This window comes from Zeugodacus cucurbitae, chromosome 2, assembly GCF_028554725.1.
Source record: "Zeugodacus cucurbitae isolate PBARC_wt_2022May chromosome 2, idZeuCucr1.2, whole genome shotgun sequence".
Taxonomy (NCBI): Eukaryota; Metazoa; Arthropoda; class Insecta; order Diptera; family Tephritidae; genus Zeugodacus; species Zeugodacus cucurbitae.
The window spans coordinates 55,606,970-55,630,635 of record NC_071667.1 but is presented as its reverse complement, the minus strand read 5'-3'; the positions used below and the strand labels follow the sequence as shown (position 1 = coordinate 55,630,635).

At 28.3% G+C, this 23,666-nt stretch overlaps 1 protein-coding gene across 6 annotated transcripts in view; it reads left to right on the top strand.

Moving 5' to 3' along the window:
- The window catches only part of LOC105209562 (protein similar), a 159,768-nt gene that overhangs the window by 126,354 nt on the left and 9,748 nt on the right, over window positions 1–23,666 (top strand). For all 6 annotated transcript variants that reach the window (XM_054225901.1, XM_054225900.1, XM_054225899.1 and 3 more), the window contains 3 exons: window positions 522–1,018; window positions 1,199–1,994; window positions 7,559–8,367. In XM_054225901.1, coding sequence (XP_054081876.1) covers window positions 522–1,018; window positions 1,199–1,994; window positions 7,559–8,367 — 2,102 coding nt within the window. The remainder of the gene's footprint in view (window positions 1–521; window positions 1,019–1,198; window positions 1,995–7,558; window positions 8,368–23,666) is intronic.

Below are 23,666 nucleotides of genomic sequence, written 5' to 3'. Positions count from 1 at the left end.
CAGCTAGCTTGACAGTTATGCCGTTATGGAATTATGGAACCGCTACAAACACACCCTATACTTGAAAAATGTGGGCATAGTACATTTTCGGCAGGCCATTTTCAGTCTTCTTTGGGCATAGAACGAAATGCTTCAATAAAATTCTAATAAATCAACTAATTCAGCTGAACTTTAATTAGACTCAATTGAAATCTGTCAATTAAATGAGTGACGACATAACAGTAATAGGTAGAGACGAATGTGCGTAGGGTGAAATATACGAGTACATAGACTGTATGAAAACTAAAAAAATATTGCTTTGCTAGTTATACAAAATTTGAATAATATTCAACATAAATACATACATACACACATTCATACATTCTTACATACTTACACACATCCATAGTACATATATCAATCCATCCATTCAATCACTTCCACATTATTAAATAGTTTTTTGTTTTTTTTTTTTAACTTCCACAATACCAAAATTATAACTCATTTATTTAATATTATTTCTATTTTCAACTTCCTTGCAGTGCTCAAAGAGGAACCCGATGATTTGTCACACCTCGCTCCAGCTGCTGTTGATGCTTGCATGCGTCTGGATGACACAGCGCCATTTTGTGGTGAAATGCTGATGGGTTTGTGCGCCCTATCCTATGGTGGTTTTCTCGCCGATGACTACAGTTCACTCGATTCCACTGCGAGCTCCGCATCGCCAGATGCGTCAAATCACAATAGCAACAACAACAATGCTATCAATAACAGCAACAGTAACAGTCATAACAGTAATAGCATTCACAGTGGCAACAACAACAACAATAAAATCAGCTTGCACAGTCCCACACATCAAGAGAATTGCAATAGCAATTTGAATGCTAGCACATTGCGCAACAGCAGCAGCAGCAACAACAACAGCAATAATTTATGCAACAAACCAGTTGTGCGCATCGATCCATTCATCAATTATCGCGACGAATCGAATGACACAAACTGTTCGCAGCATTTACTCTCGCCCAGTGTGGCATCAAAGGTGAGTTTGAAGAGAGAGAGAGTGAGAGAGGAAAATTTGAAATTTGAGAAATATTTTGTACCAAAATTTGTAGTTGCCCAAATTTCAAACTCCACAAATTAAAGAAAAAAAAAACATTTTTCTTATTCACTTCATTCAATTTACTAAATTTTCGTTTCTCTCTCCTTCCTACATTTCCAGAGTCCTGAAGCGAGCAGCCTACCATCGTTGTGCAGTCCCAACTCTCTCAGTCAGGATGATGGTTTTGCATTTATGACCATGAGCGTTGATGAAGACATCGACATGAGTATGCGTGCTCCATATATTCCAATGAACGAGCAAGAGGATTTGCCTCTACTCACTGCCGACGATCTAATGTGGTGCGCCAGCAATGGCCTTGGCAGCGAGGAATTAAATAATCAAAAAGATGTTGATGCCACGTTGCAACAATTGCAATTGCAACAACAACACACCAGCGAAAGTAATCACAACCTCTTGAATGGCTATCATGATGCTCAACACATCAGTCAATCACATTTCAATTCATTGTGCTCTTCACCTGCATCGACCGTTTCATCGCTCTCACCTTCACCGGTGAATCATCAGCAACAACAACAACAGCAGCAGCAGCAACAACAATTGCAAGATACAAGTTGTGTTTATAGTACAGACACCAGTGAATTGGCGGCGCTGCTTTGTGGCTCCGGCAATGGTCATCTATCAATATTGAATAATAATTGTGGTGGTGGTGGTAGTGGTAGTGGTGTTGCAGATGATAGTGATGTTGGTTTGCAACAACAACAACAGCAACAGCAAACACATTGCACTGATTATCGTTTGCAACAGTTGCAACAAGAATTGGCTGCCGACCAGCAAGAACAGCAGCGACAGCTGCAATTGCTCGGCTTGAACATCGATTGCAAGAAGGAGAGTTCGCTGTCGCCAAGCTTATGTGACTCGCTGGAGGATACCTTCGATAATGTCTACAGCAAGGATTGTAAGTATCGCCGGATTGTGGCCGACTTGCTCAGCAAACGAAAAAAAATTAAGAAATGCGTAGGTCTAAGCGTTGGAAATTCGTTGAGTTATTTTTATTTCGGCACATATCAGTCAAAATATTAATATTATTAATTTTCGATTTTTTTAATGCGTCTAAACTATTATAAGTTTTTGAGCAATTGCGACTTTGCGCTGATTAGTTGTGTGCTCAAGCCTTCTTGTGACGTTTGAAGACAACGCAAATATTTATAAAAAACGGATGCTTAGGCTCTGTAGCGTCAACTCTGTGACCCTTTGGCGAAATTCTATTCTTATTTTATTACACTATCTCTCATTTGATAGTCTGTTAACGTCACTAGGGGCACATTTGGCACTTTGATGTTTAACTCATTCGGCTGTTTAGCTAAAAATAATTAATTTATATATATATATATATATATATATATTTTTTTTAATTTTATTTATATTTTTTTATACACTTTAATTACGTATTTTATTTTGTGTTGTATGTTTGGCTTCAAAATTATGGTATAAACACACAGTATTATATCTGTGAAATAACTGGCTGTTTGTCATATACAAATGTTATGCAACAATTTTATTGTGCATTTATATTATATATATATACTCTAATATATATATATATACATATTTTTATTTGCTTCTTAATCCCCTGCCGTGTAAATATTTATTCAATGCCAAGGTTGCGTTGATTAAAAAAAAGCAACAAAAACAAAAACAAATAGGAACTCAAATGCAAAAGCAAGGCGTGTTGAATGCTGATATACTCGTGTGCATTAATTTGTGTAGATACATGTATAAAGAGCGTGGAAAATTACATTTAAATGCATTAGATTATTATAGATTAAATCTTATAATCTTTTAGGCCCTTCTTCAGATAATCTTTTTCTACTGCCCTCATTCTTATCGTCTCTCGTTTGTGCGGCTTTTGACTATTAAATATTGTAAAATATTTTTTTTTATTTATTCGCGATTACAATAAATAATTGCAACCTGTGAATTTCACAATGATCTTAACTTGTTAAATTCGCGAAAGCTGCTCTCCGGATTGAATATTATTTTTTTGTTCATTTATTTCGGTAGTTCGAATGTCTTTTATATTTTTGCATACACTTTTTGTTTTTATACTACCTTGTATGAAACCGCTTTGTTTTTTTTTATCAATTAATTTCATAGTTATAAATTCTCTATGATAATAATAAATGTTCAAAGTCTGCTTAAATCAAGGAACAGTATTATTGATTGGTAGTAAATCCAAGGTTGCAATTTAAAATTTTTTTTTTTTAATTTTTTATTTTTATTAATTTTTTTTAATTAATTTTTTTTAAATTATTTTTTTTTTAATTATTTTTTTTTTAATTAATTTTTTTATACATATAATTTTTAATTTCAAATTATATGTTTCTTGTAAATTTTTGACACTCTACGGCCCAACCGGTACTACCTTGTAAGAAACCGCTTTGTTTTTTTCCTTATTAATTAATTTCATAATTATAAATTCTCTATGATAATAATGATAAAAATAAATGTTTAGTCTGCATAAATCAATAAGCAGTAATATTATTGGTAGTAAATCCAAGGTTGCAATTTTTTACATTTTTTTTTATTTTTTTTTAATTATTATTTTAAATTTAAATTATTTTTTTAATTTATTTTTTTTTTAATTTTTAATATCAAATCATACATTTTTGACACTCTACGGCCCAAATTTAAATTGTTGTTGCTTTTGTACTGTCTCCGCTGTCATGGAAATGCATAAATTTTATATATTATTAATTATTTCAGAAGCATAATTAATATATCTTCAATTTTATGACTCCTAATTTATATTTTGAACACAACAACAACAAAAAAAAAATTAAAAATAAAACGGTAATAAAATTTTTTGACATGCTCCATGCGCACTGTAATAATGCATACCTCCCGCCTATAAATATTTATGCATATTTATTGTTGTTGTGTTGATTTTATTTTTTTTAATTTTTTTTTAAATTTTTTGTTGTTTTTTTTTTGTCATTTGCTTCTATGTGTGCGTGCTCTTTTTTTTTAGGCTAATTGTCGCCGATCTCTGTGGAATTTTGTCTGTCTGAAGTTTGTCTTGGCTACCATTATCGTTGCTCCATTGGCATACATTTGTGTATGTTTGTATGCTCTTTTTATGTGTGTGTGTGTATGCCCCTTTCGTTTTGCTATCATTAATATATTATGTATATTTACAAATTTTTGAAATATGTAAGAACAGTAATAAAAGTCAAGAAGAATTTTCTTTATTTTTTATTCACAAGTCAACGAGTACAGGGTGCATCGCTGATCTATTTATTTATAATTTTTTTGTTTTATAATTTTATTTTTATAACTTGTTTTTTTATATCTTTTATTTATTTTTTGTTCAAACTTAATTTGTATCAATTTGGTCTTTGTTTTAAAAAATAGTAAGTAATATGAAACTCAATTTCAATTTGGTTGCTGAGAGAATATCAATCAATAATTTATTTTCCTTAAATTTTTATATTTCACGACACCCTTTTTTACATTGAATTACCAATTGGATGCATTATTTTGTTTTGCTTTCTGCCTTAGAAGTGTTTGGTTTCAATCAAAAAAATGTTGAAATAAAAAAATATAAAATTCGGCTGATGGACCACCCTGTAAATATAAGTAATATACTCGCCACACCTCATAAATGATTCGTTTGTGTTTTGTTTTTTACAAATCGCTTTTTGTTTAAAAGTGTGTTTTTTTTTTAAATATTTTCACAAAAATATACACACGTGTCGCCGCATAAATAATAAAAATATGTTTACTTGAATTTGTCTGAGATGTTCTCGCCTTTTTACCCCCTTCGCCGCTGCTGTTATCATTTATGGGTGCTGATGTGCCATCAATGCGATGCAAATTGAATAATAGAATGGAAGGTCTGAAGATGATTACGTATTCAATTTGAAAAAATATTATTGACTTCAAATATGTTTATATACATACATACATACATACATACATAAGCATTGTAGAACAGTTCTTTTCATTGTTAATGAAGCGGCTGTTGATTGACAAGGGTCCGCGTTATTAAGCTGTTTCTAGCGCCACCCAATTCCCATTCACCGTCTTATGTTGCCACTAAAGTGCAATATTCATTAATTAGCCATTAAATAGTCAAAATTATTGTCGTTGTTGTTATTCGATTTTCACACTCGAAACACATTTGTTTGCTTGTAAATTATAATTTTTTTATTTTATTATTTATTATATTTGCATGTTTATCTGTTTGCGCACGTGTGTTCAATGCCTATAATTATTACTTGGAGTGCCCTGTTGAACTTTATTCTGTGTTTCACTCTCCGCTGCCACTTTATTTATTGGCTTGATTGGCATTTTGAGCATCATATGACTATATTCTACTATATAATTATGCACATGTGTCTAAGGTCTAGAGAATAGGTGGCAGTTAGTGAAGTATAAAACCAACAAAACAAAATTTTAAACAAATTGATGGTCTCGAGATATATTGCGCAAAAAATTCAAAAAAAAATATTTAAAAAAAAAAATTAAAAAAAATATATTTTTTAATAAAAATTAAAAAAAAAATTAAAAAAAATATATTTTTTAATAAAAATTAAAAAAAAAATTTTAAAATAAAAATTATAAAAATAAAAAAAATATATTTAAAAATAAAGATTATAAAAATAAAAAATAATAAAAAAAATTGAACAGGAATAAAGTAATATTACCATCAGTATCTTTCATTGTGCTCACTTTGTAGCTCGCAGCACTTTATGGTTGACAAATTACCCTTTTTGGTGTGAAATTAAATTTTTGTATAATTCAAAATTCCGCTTAATCTTTAGAAATTTGCAATGAAATAAATAAAAAAAATATTTCTATTCATAAAAATTGGCAACAAAAAAATTCTTCACTATTTTAAAATTATTTTTAACTCTTCAATTTATTATAACATTTTTTCTGAATTTTTTTAAATTAATTCTTATTTGTTTTTTTTTTTAATTCCACAATAAATTAGTAATATTTAAATTTAAAATATATAAAAAAATAGTGATATTTACCACTAAAAACTATAACAAATATTTAAATATGTTTTTATTTTCACAATAATTTAAAATAATGACAACAAAATTGATCATTTTAAATTTCAAATATCTCAAAAAAATTTATAAAAATGTAAAAAAGAAAATTACAAAAAAATTCACTCTCCACTCTGCGCTGAATTTAGTAAAAGCAACAGAAATTGTATACCGCAAATTAACATTGAAGAAACTGACCAGCCGCATTATTTCTTTTCACTTTCGACGCTCGGCAATATATTATATATTTTCGTTGTACCTGCGTTTATACTATATACAGTTATATGTGCGCCTTATATATTGCTTCGAAAAATTATTTTAGGCCTGTTCTCTGTGCTCTGTGATTGTATAATACGCGCGTTTTACTGCCAATGTCAGGGACATTGTTATTATTTTTCTTTATATGCTGTACGGCTGCCAAGTAAAAACGGCATAAATCAAGTGGGCTATAGACATTTTTTTTTCAATTTCATTTTTCAAATCACTAAAATGTAGCAATTTTTATGGGATTAAAAGTCATAAATAATTTTGAATATTTAAATATTTAAATATAATTTTTGAATAATAAAATATTGCAAAACTGTTGAAAATTTATTTGCACAATAATTTTATATTTAGTTTATTATTATAGTTATGTTTACTGGCTAGTTGTCTAATCCAAAATTAGTGTGACAAGTTTTTATTTTTAATTAGGATATCACATAATAGGTTGTGAATTCTATTAATTAGTACAAATGTATTTTTTTAAATATCTGAATTCTTAATTATACATATAAAAAATAATAACCATGATAAATAATAATATTTTTTTAATAAAATATTGTTTTTTAAATAATATTTTTAAGTAATAGCATATATGTTTATAATAAAATTATTTAAATATTATAATTTAATATTTAATATTAATTTTTATTATTTTTTTTATTAAACATTTTATGGTAATATATTTTTGAATAATTTTTTTAATTAAATAAATTTTTATAATATTTTTTTATTATTTATTATAAGTAATATTAATTTTTTTTATTATAAACTATTTTTTTTATATAATATTTTTTTCTATTAAATATCTTATTATTTACATGTTCATTAGTATTTTGTTACTTAAATTTTTTCATTATATTTTTTTATATTTGTTTTGTTTATTGTTTAATAAAATTTTTTTTTTTATTTTTTTATAATATTTTTTATATATTTTTTAATTTATTAATTCGAAATTATTGTACAGTTAAATTTATCATATTTTATATATATATTTTTTCTTTCTGATATTTTTTTTTTCAAATTATTATAAATATATAACTGTTTATATTTAAATAACTCCGAATTCAACGAATTTCCTCGCATATACGCACGCATTTCCATTTGCAGCAAGCCCAAATCACATGTTTTTAAATTTTTAATTTCAAATTTTAATATTTTTTCATTTTATTCCTCTACCTTCCTTCGTTATCTCGTGTAGCAGCGAATCTGGACTGCTGGAATGAGTTGCTGCAAATCAATGTTAGCGACACTTCATCCTCGGCAGCGCCCTCGCCCGTGGCATCGTTGAATTCGCCAACTCAGCAACAACAACAACTACACAAGCTAGATGACTGCAAATCGCATTTGCGCTTGGAGCAACAGCAACAACACCAACAGCAGCAGCACAATATTATACTGAATGCCGTGCCATTGATAACAATACAAGATACCAAGAATATTCTGTTGCAACAGCAGCAACAACAACAACAACAACAACTCAATGTCAGCAATAAAATGCTAATAAAAGATGAAATGTTGCCAGCGAATCGTGGTGGTCATAAAATCACAACCATTAAGTTGTTGAATGGACAGCCAACAACAATAACAACACCCAACACAATTGGCAACGCCACAACCGGTGCTACAGTGCGTATGATTGATGTTAAACAGCAGCAACAACAACAACACCACCAACAACAACAACAACAGTCGCATAAACGACATTTGGTGAGCTCCGTGTGCAGCGCACAGCTGGAGAGCAAGCGCATGAAGAGCGCCGCCATGGATATGCAGGCGGTGCCACAATTGCTGCAACAGTTGGTCGCGCCGCTGCAGCCGCAACACTTGAAGGAACAACAACAACAAAAACAACAGCAACAACAACAACAGCAAGCGCGTAAAGCCAACAATGGCGGCGTATCGCGTTGGTTGGATGTGAAAGCCAACGCCAATGGCATGCAACAGCAGCAACACCAACAACAACAATCGAATTCAGTGCTGAAAAATCTACTAATTAGCGGTTGTGATGTAAGTGCTGGCTATTGTCTGGTGCCGATGCGGCCCAAAAAACTAGCGAAGGCATAAATAAATTGCGCACGCATGTGAGGAGCGAGGGAGCGGAGTTTGGTTCAAGTGTTTGGTACCAGCCCGCTCTTTAGCCACACACATATGCACATAATGAACTGTATTTTAAAAATACATTTGCCTACATTAACTAACGCAACAACAGCCGATTATTTGCCGATGTACATGGAAACCAAAAGCAATTTACAAAAAAAAAATTGAAAATTCTTATGCTTTTGTCATTATTTTCGCGGTGTGTTGCTGCAGTAGACTTGTGTTTGGAACTGCTTCGAACACAAGTGTGGCGTATAAATTACTTGAAAAAGTTGCAAATTGGTTTATTTAGTTTTATAAATTTGTAAATGGATCGATGTTATGATTAAAAAAAAAATTATACTTTTTTTGTTAAGAATTTAGTTTTAACGCCGTAAGTTATGCTAAAGAAAAACTGTAGATACAGCAAATCTAACAAAATACTTTATATATATACATACTTATACATATAAATACATATAGTGCTAGAACAAATTAAAATAAATTAAAATATGCTTAAAATTTTATTGATTTAAAATTACATTTATGATTATATATACATATATATATAAATTAGTTAAATAGTTTAAACTATGTATAACGGTAGCACTAGTCGAATAGCTCTAAGCAGCGTGAGCAGAACAGCTCGAAGAGATGAGTTACGAGATTTGTTATAGCAATAAATACGTATGTAACACAGCATACACACACACACACACACACACACACACACTCACTCACATATGTATATTCACATATACATATATGCATATATATGAAACTGTATATCACACGATGCAATCAATTCAATTCTCCGCTGTTGTTATTTACACTAATTTTAAATTCAGCTTTAAGTTGACCAAAAAAAGGAGAATTTTATTTTTTTTTTTAGAATAAAATTAAAGTTGTTAAATTTGTTAAAACGGACATTGTAAATAAACTAAATTTAGTTATGAAATAAGCAGCGCGCAAGCAAAAAAAAAATGCAAGCTACAAAAAATAAAATATATAAAATTATGATTGACTAAAACAAAAACAAAAACAATGAGCATTAATGTAATAAGTGTGGTTGTAGGCATAGTGAAAAAAAAAAATAAATAGTAAAATAATGAGTTATTGCAAACAGCAAAGCATTGTAGGCGAAATTCAAGCGTAATCGAGTCGGGTCGGCACAACACTGTCTGCCTAAGACACTCTTTATTTAATGAAACTGAGATGAAATGCCGTCACATACCAAAAAACCAAAAACAAAAACACACAAACAAGCTAAATGACGCATCATTAGTAGCCATTGTAATACTAGAGTTTGTTTGCAACTCACTCAGACACAAACACACACACACACACACACCTACATATATGTGTATTTTTAATATAGGGTTAAATTATATAGTAGACACAACTGTAGCGACTTTAATTTTCTACTGTGATAGAATTTTCCTTTTTATTTGTGTAGCACACAAATACATACATACATATACTCGTACATACATACAACTGTGCTATGTAGCCGGTTGTATGTGCCGACAAAGCCAACAACAATAATAATAGAAAGCCGATTTGTTGTGTTTTTCACTTGTTTCCGGTTGTACATGCATGGATTTGTTTAATATTATTTTAGTTAAACAGTTTTGTGGTAGCAGAAGTGGGTCTAAATAGTGCTACTGGTTTGATATTTCATATACACACTGAGCGCTTGTTGTTTTTGTTGTGACACAAGATACTATCGGAGAGTTTTGTGCTACACAATTGCAGTTGTTCCTCGAAATGTGTGAAGAAGCGCGATTGATATTAATTTGTGAGCTTAATTGAGAAATTTTGAGGTTGGAAATGAGCTTTTTTTTGGATAGAAATGAGCTTTTGAGGTTAGAATTGAGACTTTGAGGTTAGAATTGAGACTTTGAGGTTATAAATGAGCTTTCGAGGTTATCTAAAGAGCATTTGACTTTAGACACGGGACTTTAGAAATTGGACTTTGAGTTTAGAAATGAGACTTTGAGAATAGAAAAGAGTTCCTCAGGTTAAGAAGGAGACTTTGAGGTTAGATATGAGCCTTTTTAATTTAGAAACGAGCTTTCGAAGTTAGAAATAAACTTTTTGGGGTTAGAAATGAGTTTTTTTGAGGTTAGAAATGAGCTTGTGAGGTTAGAACTAAGACTTTGAGGTTAGAAATGGGATTTTTGTGGATAGAAATTAGCCTTTTGAATTAAGTAATGAGCTTTCGAGGTTAGGAATTAGCTTTATGAGTTTAGAAAAGAGACTTTGAGTTTTTAAATCAGCTTTTGAGGTTAGAAATTAGTTTTTGAGTTTAGAAATAAGACTTTGAGTTTTTAAATCAGCTTTTGAGGTTAAAAATTAGTTTTCGAGTTTAGAAATAAGACTCCGAGTTTAGAAATGAACTTTTGAGCCTACATAAATGTGTTGCTAATTTAATCACGTGATATTTATAATATTATTTTAAGCGCTTTTATTTGCAAAGTTAAGTCAACTTTTCAAGTTATTTGTGTCCGCCAATGCAAAGTAAGACCTTTTGTGTTGCCAACTTTTAATTCTGTGCGCCTAAACAAAACGTCAACTCCTTTGTTAGAGCTTTCGAACGATTGTTTTGTAACCATAATTCTATTGACTATAAACAAAATTAGTAACTTTAGAAGCAATATGGGAATATAAGTAAATATTAAAAGAATTGGGAGTCGTTCGGATTTTTGGTAAATTATTATAAAAAAAATAAAATTGTGTTTAAATTAAAACGTAAAAAAATTGGAGCGCTGATGGTACAAAAACAACAAGAAATAAAATTACGGTAGTAATATTTGCAACAACTACATGGTACGCTTTAGCAAGTAAATGCGTGGACTTAGCACAACAACAAAAAAAAACAAAAAAAAAAAAAACAAAAATATAGATTTACACAAGACTAGCGTAATTATGTAAGAGATTTGCGAAAAAAAGTTAGGAATACCAAAGCAAATTAAATACAATATTAATGTTAGTGTATTAAGTCAACGGTAAAACCGAGCGGAAAGACGACTACTATGGCGGCACAAAGTAGCTGTTTGCGAAAGGCAGGCGTGAAGCGGATTTTGGTAGCATAATTTAGAATAGTTATAATAAACATGAAAGAAATTACAGAATTTGCAAGTTTATTAAAATCTAAGAAAAGTCGGCAGATTCAGTGGCACATAAAAGTAACAGTAATATTTGTGTCAATATTAAATGAAATAGTAAAATAAAGTGTAGTAACTCAAACACGGGAAAATAGTAAAAATAAACAACAACAACAACAATTTTTTTTAGTTTAAAAAACTGGTATAGTCACAACAACAACACTAACATATAGCTTTAAAGTAAAAAAACTAAAAAACTACAAATTGATGAAGCAACAACAACAACATATTTACAAAAAAAAACTCTCCAACGGAAATGTTAGAAATGAAACCGTTATTATTTATTAGAAACAGTTATATTTATCACCGTTATTTTAATCGCACTCTTTTAAAGTGATTTTTGTTGACATCACATACTCACAGCTAAATACTTGATACTTTACATAAACAATATTTTGATTTATTTAAGCTTACATAATTACTTAGTGGCCTAAATTAATATGTAACTACTTGAGTTTTAAGTTTTTTCTTTTGATATACTCTATTACATTGTCTTATGTAAATAATATACGCTCAAATTACTTGAAGTTCTTATGAATATGCACACATACTGTATCTATATTTTTCTTTTATTTAGTTGCTAAGCAATAACTTCTTTATAAACACTCTTTATATATTATTATATAAGACACTACTTATGCTTTGATTAAATTTAGTTTTAGTTTACAAAAGCGACGCTTGATTTGTGAACGGAAGTTATAAAAATAACAACAACAAAAAAATTTAATAATGATATTGATTTTAATTTTTAAGCATAAGTTTAAAACATCACACGAAAAAAAATAAAAAAGATTTTTTTTTCTAAAAACATTATGCAAATTGCTGAACAAATTTGTTTTATTTCTATTATTTGTATTTGAAAATGAAAAAAAAAACAAAAATATTTTTCATTTGTTTAAATGTCTTGAATGAAAAAATAATAATTTTAATTTGTTTGTATGTCTTGAATGCGTTTACTTTTTCACCATACCAATCGCGATTTTACCAAAAAATATTTAAATATATATTTTTATTTTTATTTTTTTTTATATATATTTTTTTTTAAATTTTTTTAATATATATTTTTTTTTATTTTGAAAAATTTTTTTTAGTAAATTTATATATTTTTTATGCTGACATATATTTGATATTTATATAATTACTATTTTTGACATATTATTATATATTATATAAATTTATATATTATTCCTTCTATCCAATTGCCATGTGTATACTTGATAAATTTGTACTTGTCATTTTCAAGGCCCTCAAACCATGCTCGTATTTATTATATTTTTTTAAATACATATTTTTTATATATATATTTTTTTTATTACTATCAACCCCCTGACCTCACCCAACCCTTTGTTATTGAGTCTATTTTTGAATTTTACCTAAATGATGGTATGTTTGTACATATGTATCATTGGAGAAATTGTCTTCATTGTGCGCACTATTGCCTTCAGTTAAGTTGCGTGCTAGGCGCCTATTTTACAGTTATTGCCTAGAAGCTTACATACTTGCTTATATATACATATGTATGGTATATATACATAACTATGTATCTACAATGTCTGCGTTGTGTTTGTCAATATCAATGATACTTCAATTTTTATGATTATTTTATTTATTCAAAGGGAAAAATGCCGCTCAGTACACAGATGTGTATACATTTTTCGCTGCTCTAGTGAAAGAAATACAATTTATACATATTTGTATGTATATATACTCTCTGAACGATTACCCATTGATTACTCTGCAGTTATATGCATTTTGGTATATATGACTTATATAAGAAAAAAAAGAATTTCTAATGATTTCTATGTTATTTGGTTATAACTCACATGAAATTAATGTTACATACACTTTGTTGGCTTATAAATTGAAAATTCTATTTTTTTATATTTTATTTTTTATTTTCTTGTGAATATAAACCCATTAACCCCTTCATTCAAAGTCAAGTTAATTTACGAGATTGACATATTAATTCGTTTAAAATTTAAAATCAATTCGCATGCAAGTGAAGCAAAGGCAATCTCTTGAATTTTTAATGTTTAATATTCGCCTTTACAACAATAAAAGCAATGCAATCACACACATACATTGTTACATTGGTACATATCCGCATTGATTGCTTTATTGCCTGCGTGCGCCTAAATGTAGGCAACAATAAAGTTAACCTCGTTTCTAGCTATTTTAGTTTAAAATACTACTGACATGTATAGTATACATTTCTATATCAATTGCTCGCTTATACTCTTCCTCACTGACACTACTTTAGTTTAAGCAATTTTATAGCATTTTCGTGCAGCAATTTCCAAAAGAAAGCAATATTTCTTGCTTGTAGTTCAGAAAGTATTGTTGCAAAGCGTACTCAAATAAATTTTCACATATACATATGTACTTCTAAACATATATGTGACTAAAAAAATATTTTTTTTTTTTTATATTTTCTCATAATACGCTTGAACAATTACATTTCTCTGCTTTGCTCTACACTTTCACTTCCTGTTGTATATAAGTATATATGCCAGCTATATGTATATACATCCTTCACGCCCAAAATATTGATTTTGTGTTAAGCGTTTTTCGTAAAAAACGCCACATTCCTCATATGCATATGTACACATATACATAGATACATACTTACATATGCATGTGTGCATTTAATATTAGTCAGCTTTGTGAGATTGCTCATACGCCATGTTGTCCAACTACTTTATGACTTGACGTGTAACAGCCTAGCTTGTCATTTGCGCCGACAAACTACTGCGTGTGACACACACTTTGTTTCACGATATACCGTAATTTTCGATTTTCTTGATTTTATTTTTTTTTGGACAGTCAGTCACACGCTGTGATTTTGTTTTGCTGCTTTACTTCCGCTTTTATATTGAACATACCACAGTGAGAGTGTTGTTGACTCTTTTGTGCGCGCATACAGCTAGTTATGCTGACAAACATATTTTCAAGGCTTCCTTCAAACTGTATGTGACTCTTTATGTGTGTTTGTGTCACAGCCTACTTGTCTGACTCCTCGTCTGCCATGCAGTCTCTTCGCTTGTTTGCCTGTCTGGATTGCTGAACTTCAACAACTGTCAGTCTACCAAACAGTTTGTACGTAGTCACCGCTCGGCAGGCGCACGCATACATACATACATATAAATTCACACGAATGCCGTTACATGTGTTCGGTTCGAATTTGAAGAGGCTCAACTAGCCTCGAGTGATACATACTCACATTTACATATATCCTTGACGCGCATTGAGCCTGTTAATATTGTGCTATACAAACAAACAAATAAATCTACAACAATGTACAATGTGCATATGTAGGTGCAGTTGTTCGTGTGTTCACGATGAGTAAGCTTTTTTTGTAAAAAAAAACTTTTGTTGTGGCTTATTTGCTTTCCTTTCTTTTTTGCCTTGTAACTTTTAGTTACAATTTATGATTTTTTGTATTTTATTTTTTTATTTATTTTTTTTTTTGTTTGAAGTATCTATTGTATATACTATGAGTGTGTATTGAGCTTATCCTTTCATTTCAAATGACACACTTTCGTTGTGGAACTCAGCAACAAAATCAATAAATATATACACACACACCTACACAAATACATATGTAGAACAACAACAGCAAAGTAACGTCAAATCATTGCTACCTCAATAAATGAAATAAACGAAATATACATTAACCGTTAAGCACATATCTACCTCCAGCGTTGCATTTAAAACTTTTTATACAACAACAACAACCAATATAAGCACAATAAATACATACAGCATTGAATGTGGAAAAAATAGTGAAAATGCCATTTGGGAAAATTGAAGAAAATTAATAAACACGCATATGTGTTATATGTGTAGTCTATAGTAAAATATCTAGTTAATAACATGCGTAGTTGAATCACATTAGTCATAAGTAAATAACTGTAGTTTAAGTATTCTATAGGGAGTGTTTAGTTGTATTTACATAACTACGAAGTTGTAGATTAGCTCAATTGCAAGTATTTCAATTACAAATACTTTATAGAAATTGTTTTTATTAAAATTTGTTTGAGTTTAATTTATTGTTGCTGTGACAGCATTGAGTGTAATTTCAGCTAGGGTAAATATGTATATGTTTTTATTTTAGAACTAAAAAAATTAATTTAAATATATTCTTGAAAAATTTTCTTAGAGTTTCTTGAATTGAATTTACTTTTTTTTCTAGTTTTTTTTTCTATTTTTTTTCATATTTTTTTATTTTTATTTTATTCTTTTGCTTTTTTTTATTTAATTGTTATGATTTTTTATATTAATAAAATAATAATAAAAATAAATATAATGATTCTTTATTTTTATTGTATTACTTTTAAATTTTTTATTTTATTTTATTTTAGCTATTTTTTAAATTTATTTTTTATGATTTTTTTATATTAATTATTTTTGATATATATTTGTTATTTTGTTATTATATTGTTTATGATTTTTTATGTTAATAAAAAAATTTACACATTTAATTCTTTACTATTATTGTGTTACACTTAAATTTTATTATACGTTTAAATTTATTTTTTATGGTTTTTTATATTACCTTTTTATTTTTGATACTTTTTTATTTTATGTATTTAATTCATGTTTTTAATTTTGTATTATTTTTTCTATTTTTATAATTCTATTTATTTAATTTTAAAATAATTTTTCTATTATTTTTACTTTTTTATTAAAAATTATATCAATTTATTTTTTCCTTTAATATTATTTTTGTTTTGTTGCTTTATTTCATAATTTGTGAAATTTTTTTTTTTTTATTTCGTATTATTTTTATTTATTTCTTTTTTTATTTTTAATCTTATTTTATTCTCTTAAATTTTTTACGTTTTTATTTATTTATTATTCTTTTTTTTAATTTTATTTTATGAAATTTTTCTATTATTTTTACTTTTCTTATTAAACATTATATCAATTTATTTTTTCTTTTATTATTATTATTTTTTGTTTTGTTTTAACTCATAATTTGGGGTGTTTTTAATTTTTTTATTTCCTTTTCTTTTACTTTTATTTTCTTTTATTTATTTATTTATTAATTTCTTTATTATATTTATTTCTATTATATTTTTTCCCTCCCTCACTCCTGTTTTAATTTTTTTTATTAATATATCGGAAACTTTAATATTTTTATTTTCTTTTTTAGTTTTTTTGAAAAAAATAACTTTTGTGCTTACCATTTTTTATTTAGTTTAATTTTTTTTATTTATTTATTATATATTGTTTTAGTTGTTTTTTCTTTGTTTTATATTTTTCCTTTAATTTTGTATTAAAATTTCTAGTAATATTTTTTTTGGTTTTTTTCCTAATATTTATTTTTATTGTTTATTTCCTATTTTCGAAAATTTTAATTTTTTTATTTTTTTGTTTTTATTTTTTTTAATTTAATTTAAATTTTTATTAATTTTATTTAAATATTTGTATTTTGTTTTATTTTTTATATGTTTTTAATATATTTTCTTAAATTTTTTTTTTACTAAAATTTTTATTAATATTTTTTATTAAAATGTATTTTAAAAAAATTTTATTAAAAAAAATTTAAAAATAAAAATTAAATTTTTTTAATCTATTTTTTTAAACAATTTATTTTATAATTTGGAAATTTACATATTGATACACAGTATTAGCTATTAAAGAACTCTACAAGTATTAAATTAAGCAGTTCATGGTATTTGAAAAGCAATCCTAATCCTAACTGTAGATCAACTAGAATATTTTAAGACGAAAGGCACACACTTAAACGTATCTTTAGGAGTAGTTATGCTTGTATTTGTGCAAAGTTATGGAAAATTTGTAGTTAAGTGTTTAAAAAAAGACTGCGCGCAATAAAACGCAAAAAAAAATAATTAAAAAAAAATAAAATGTCGTACTTTAAAATCGAAAATAAATTAAAAAGGAGATGGAGAGGAATAAGGGTGCTCTTAAATAATCTTTTATGATTTTGCAATCCGAGTGAAAGTGAAAATTAAAAAAAAAAATGTGGAAATTAAAAAGTAAATTCGAAATTCAGTACACCAAATATCGGATTGAAAGTGAATTTGCTTGAATTTCACTCGGAACCTGCCTGATTATTTAATTTTATAATTAAATTTTTTTTATATAAAAAACATTATATAAGCAAACATTGTTATTAAATATTTATTGTATTACATAATTTGATCTAAAAATTTAAACCTCGAACACCCTTAGTTTGCATTCATCTCTTGAATACTCATACAATTATCATTATAATAAGGCATCCAAACACCACTGAGGCTAGACTATAAATTTATATTATAAAATAATACAATTAAACGAAATCGAAATGAATTCATTATCGGAATTTGATAAAATTGAGAAAGCTAGATTGGCATAAGAAGATCTCATACGGAACAGCTACAATCTTTATATTTTGTAGTTAGAAGAATCAGTCATTGACTGCTGTTGGCATGTCGCTAAAATCGTTGGTGCAAAAGCCCTGAAGGGAAAGCAAGTAGTAAATTGGTGCAAAATAAAAGAATGAATTAGCAATTAAGTATTGGTAGCATAAATTTAGGCGCATTAGACTAATATACATACACAAAGACATACAAGCAGACATATATTAAAAAATAATAAAAACCATAGAATTCTTAACGTGTGGTCAATATTTAGCATAACAGTAAATTATCGATGTGGCTTTAAAATAGAATAATAATATTCCTATATGTCAAATTTACATATAAGACGAACAATTTAGCAGAAAATATGAATAAATAAATATTTAATTTAAAAAAATATTTAAATAAAAAAAATATTTAAATTAATAAATATCAATTAGCGAATAATTAGCGCATAAAATAAATTTTAATGAAAAAAAAATTAAATTAAAGCAGAGCAGTGAGAAAGTATAAAGTAATTAGTTTAATACAATCATTGGCGGTTGCTGCTTAAGCTATATATAGTGTGTAAATTTGTTTCTTTTAAAAATGAAAAGAAAAGCAACAACAGTTCAATATACAATGACATACCTCATAAATGACTCATGCACATATTCGGACGATTGGGTGCGCTTACATATGTACATATATACAATAAGACATACTGACCTCAAGTTATACGTGCATAAATAGTTCTTTGTAAAAATTACTGAATTACTTTCGAGAAAGACTAGAAGTGTAGCCCTATAACCCAACTCGTTCGTTAGCAAATGTCATGAGTCTTTTCACCTACCTCCTATCATGCGCACGCTCATACAAACATACATACATATAAATATAAATATAAATATATTTAGTCTAATGTATTATATTAAATAAAAAACGAAAAAAAAACTAGCTTCAATATTCTCAATGTCGAAATATTTATAGAAAAAAGAGTAACGAAATTTGCAAAAAAAAATACATAAATAAAATTTTAAATAAATATAATTAGACTTATTCGTAAATAAACACTTTTTGAAAAATAGTAAAATTGGGGTGCATCATTGTTGTTGTCATCGGTGTTGTAAAAAGATTTGTTTTTTTTTTTGTAAAATTAAAAAAAAAATATTTAAAAAATATTTAAAATATTTAATATTAATATTAAAAAATATTTAATTTAATTTTTTTTAATTTTTAAAATATTTTTTTTTTTTTAATTTTTAAAATATTTTTTTTTAATTTTTTTATTTTTTTTTTTATTTTTTTTTTTATTTTTTTTATTTTTAAAATTATTTTTTTTTTAATTTTTTTTTTATTTTTAAAATATTTTTTTTTTAATTTTTAAAATATTTTTTTTTTTAATTTTTAAAAAAATTCTTTGATAGCGTAAATTTTAGTCTAAAATGTAAAAAAAAATATCCAAACGAAGTAGGAGCATTTTAAATTTTTTTTTTATGATAAATGATAGCGTAAATTCTAGTAAAAATAGCCAAATGAAGTAACAGTTTTACAACAAATACATATGTATATACATAAACAAACGAAATGCATAGCAACATTTATGTAATAAGCTGGAATTCAAGCGGTTTTCTAAAGAAAATACATAAACAAATGTGAACTCAGTGAAGTTGGCTGCAAACTAGTCAATGTAAATGTGTTTCGCAACTAGCCGAATTCGAAAATTTAGACAAAAACGAAGCTGCTACGAACTTGTACTTTTACAGAATACATAATTTTCTAGCAAACTTAAATAAATATAAATAAAATATATATAAATAAATATGCAATAATTAAAAGGAAAATCATGCAAAAAGAACATATCTCCAAATTCGTATTTTCATAATGTCGTCATGATTAGTTACTTACATACATACAAGTATATAAAGTAAGCAAAATATATATAGTACTCGTACAATAATAAAATAATATTGCAAATTAATATACCTCAAATGATTTTGCTAACAAAACGCTCAAAAATAAAACAACAACAAACGAATATATACAAACACAAAATCAAAAAAAATGCAACAATATAAGAAGTTGCCACAATTGACTAAAAAATACAACAGCAAATACATACATACATATGTACAAATGTACCGCAAAGTGTGTCTCAACAGCTGATTTGCTTTCATTTCCCCAGAGAGCGACTTAGAGGCTGAGTGAATGATATTATAGAGTTGCACTCATTTAACTCCCACTTGACACGTGTATGTGCAGCCTAATACATATATTTTGATAAATTATGACAATACGAGGGAAATTACTGCCTGAGGAGGAGAGAGTGGGAGAGGTAGGGGGCGCAAGCTGGCACATTTTGCCAAAACTCAGCAGCTGATGACATTTGAACTGCCCGAATTCGATGCCATCAAATACGGTTGAAGTGGAGTGATGTAGTGGTTGTGGGGTAGCAATGATTTTTGGTGGCAGCGAGAATGAAATGATTAATGAACGCTTGAAAAACGAGACGATGCCGCATATATCTAAACAACATACACACTCCAATGCATATATGCGTTGTTATTTTTGTTGTGCTGTTTAAAAATTTGCGGTTTCCAAATGGTTTGGCTGGCATACGAGTACATTCCACAACCAAGTGCTGACAGTTGCCAGTGCTTTATCAGCGGTTGTGCGTGCATGTGTGTGGCTTGTGATAAAGCAGCATATCATTCCGCTCGACCTTTGTTCTCAATTATATTATTATACGCCTTTTGGCTACGCCTCCCTTTTGCTTCTTTCATACTCCACATCTTGCCATAAGCGCCTTGCAGGTGCCGGCGGCGCCTATTTGTTGTAAGGACTTTATTGCTACATGTCCAGCCTCTGTCGCCACACTTGTGTAGTGTGTTTGCTTTTGAAGTATAGTCTCTGCGTATGTTGCATGCAACAAGTTTGACAAAATGTCTTCATTAACTTTGAAGCGCAAGTCCTTCAAAGAGCATGAGTAAGCAAATTTTTATGACACAGTGAAGCTACATTACTTTGAATTCGAATGAAAGTGGGTTAGAGTTTGTTATAGTGTGATACATCTTTCAATTTCTCGAACTCAATATTTAATACATTTATTAAACGTTTTGTTGTAGTTGGAAAAAAGTGTTGCAGAGTTTTCGAACACAATTTTTATTGAATTTATTAGACGAGTTATCTTCCAGTCACAGTTTCTCAAGAAAGCCGGTACTCATCCACACTCTCTGCATTCCAAACATCTTTCATATAGAAATCAAGTCTATCTTCGAAAAAAAATGTAATAAATCACTGTGCCTTTCTCGTTGCCACTTTTCTACTCTTTCTATTTGAGCTATACTCTCTTTTTACCTATGGAAACAACAATAAAATTACCCTGTTGAATTCAAAACAAAATAAGTATGTGGTGGGAACCTCTGGTATCTGTAAAATCGCTTATAAATCAATCTTTATTTGATTATGCCAGTTATATGATTTATACCAGTTTGTTCGATTCGACAATTTCGAATTTTAAGCGCATTCACCTCATCCTTACTTTATTCCTTCTAGTCAGATATATAATGAAACTATAAAAGATGATCTTGTTAATTTTGAGGCTTCTTCTTATCTTTAAATTGTAAAGTAAGGTTAGGAATTTTCTAAGAAAATATTCTAAAAAAATCATTTTAAATTTTTCCAAAATTTTACTAAAAATTCCAACTAAATGAAAGAAAATCATCCTTTGGAAGCCTCAAACCTCAGACTGTATTTCTCAGATCAAAATGAAAATACTCAAATAAAATATATTAGCGAATTAGTGCCAACTTTATTATAAAAAAGTTCAATTTAAGCAATCTTCACTGTAGTTTAATTAATAGTGTGGTAGCACCAAGCCAGGCGCTGACGGCAGTTAATGATATGAGATAAGTAATAATAAAAGGACTCAGCGAAATTGGGGTTGCACAACTTCCGCTTAGGCGGCCAACACAACAACTTGGTGGGCGTGAAATTGTAACGTGGCCATTTCAAAGTACTAACTGGTAGCGGCTAATTTGTCAAGTTGTCGGCGCCGTGAAATTATTATAGTAATTTGCGTTGAAAATTGCTGCAAACTTTTATTGCTGACTTTTGAAGTTGGAGGGGGAAATACATGTACACATGTATGTATGGGTAGGTGTATGTATTCTGTAGCACAATGCTGACTTTGCGAAAAAATCGCCGAAAATGTTTTTTTGTTGTATGAAAATAGGCGCACATAGTGAAAAATTTACAGAGCGAATACGGACATAGTCTACCTCATGAACAATAGTGTACTTTAAAGCATTTTTTACCTCAAATCAACAAACGGTATATAATTGTCATATGATATATAATAGACTTCACGAAATACACAAAATAAATAGTAAAATCGATGTATTATGTTGTAAGCACTTTCATATAATATGTACTATGTATATATACATAGGTGAAAAAAGTATTGATAAATAACTACTATTATTCCTCTTACTATTTATCGACCAACGTTTGTATGTTGTTGTATTAGCAATGCTTTCACCAAATACATACATACATATATACAATACAATACATACTTGCATGCAGTATTCTTCTTCTTATCTTGCATGCAGTATTAATATATACAAATACAAATACAATACATATTATGTATTTTATGCAAGAAGAAATCATAATACACACTAACGGTATTTTACTATAAGTATTCTTATAAAAAAGCAAAAAACCAATAATAAGTAATTATAATGGAATAATATGATTATACGAAAATCTGATATCGTTTATCGTACGTTTGGAAAACGCCAGATTGTGTAATGATGAAATTATGAAAGTAAAAAGTATGCTGCAGATAACGAAGAAAATGTGTTTTATTTCGCAATACGGAAAAGTGTTGAGTTGCTCGAGTTGTTGAGTTGATTATACTTATGAGCTATGAATATAATGTTGCGTTATCTTTCACCAAAAAATGGTTATTTTCTATGCAGTTCAGTGCAAAACAAAAAATATATTTTTTTGTTTTTTTTTCTGATTTTTAATACTTTTTTCATACAATGATTAGTCTAGTCTCAAGAGTAAAACTCCTAAGTTCCTAACCATCAATTAATACTTATGCTTGATACAAGTATTGTATCAAAACTCATCAGTGCTGGTTTTTAAGGCTTTTTCACTAATTTTTCAAATATTTTCACATCGATTTTAGTTGAATTGCGAATTTCTCAAAAATCCAAGAATTTTATTGCCTCTTAAACATTGTGTACCTATTAGGGCTCTTAAAATTATTCGATTAACCCGAAAACCGATTATTCGAATATCCGGTTTGTAACCTCTCGTACGAATATTAACCAATATTCGCAATGTTACGACTATTCGAATAGTCGTTCTACTGCGGGTATTCGAATAGTTATACTGTCACTATTCGAATAAATGAAAATTGTTTGAGATTTGATTTTTGTTTGTTTTTACTTGTGAAAATGTCAATTGTGCGCATTTTTCCTGTGTTTCACATTTTTCAATAAAAATAGAAATTTAATGAACTTACACTATTCGAATAGTCGACAACGAACGGTTAATCGAATAGTCGATATTATTATTCGAATAATGCCCTATTCGGTTAGTCGATTAGTCGAATACCAAGAGCTCTAGTACCTATTCTCCATTTTCTAAGTAATCCGATTTCGTAATGTTGCTCATACGCCATGCTAGTCTCTATATATGA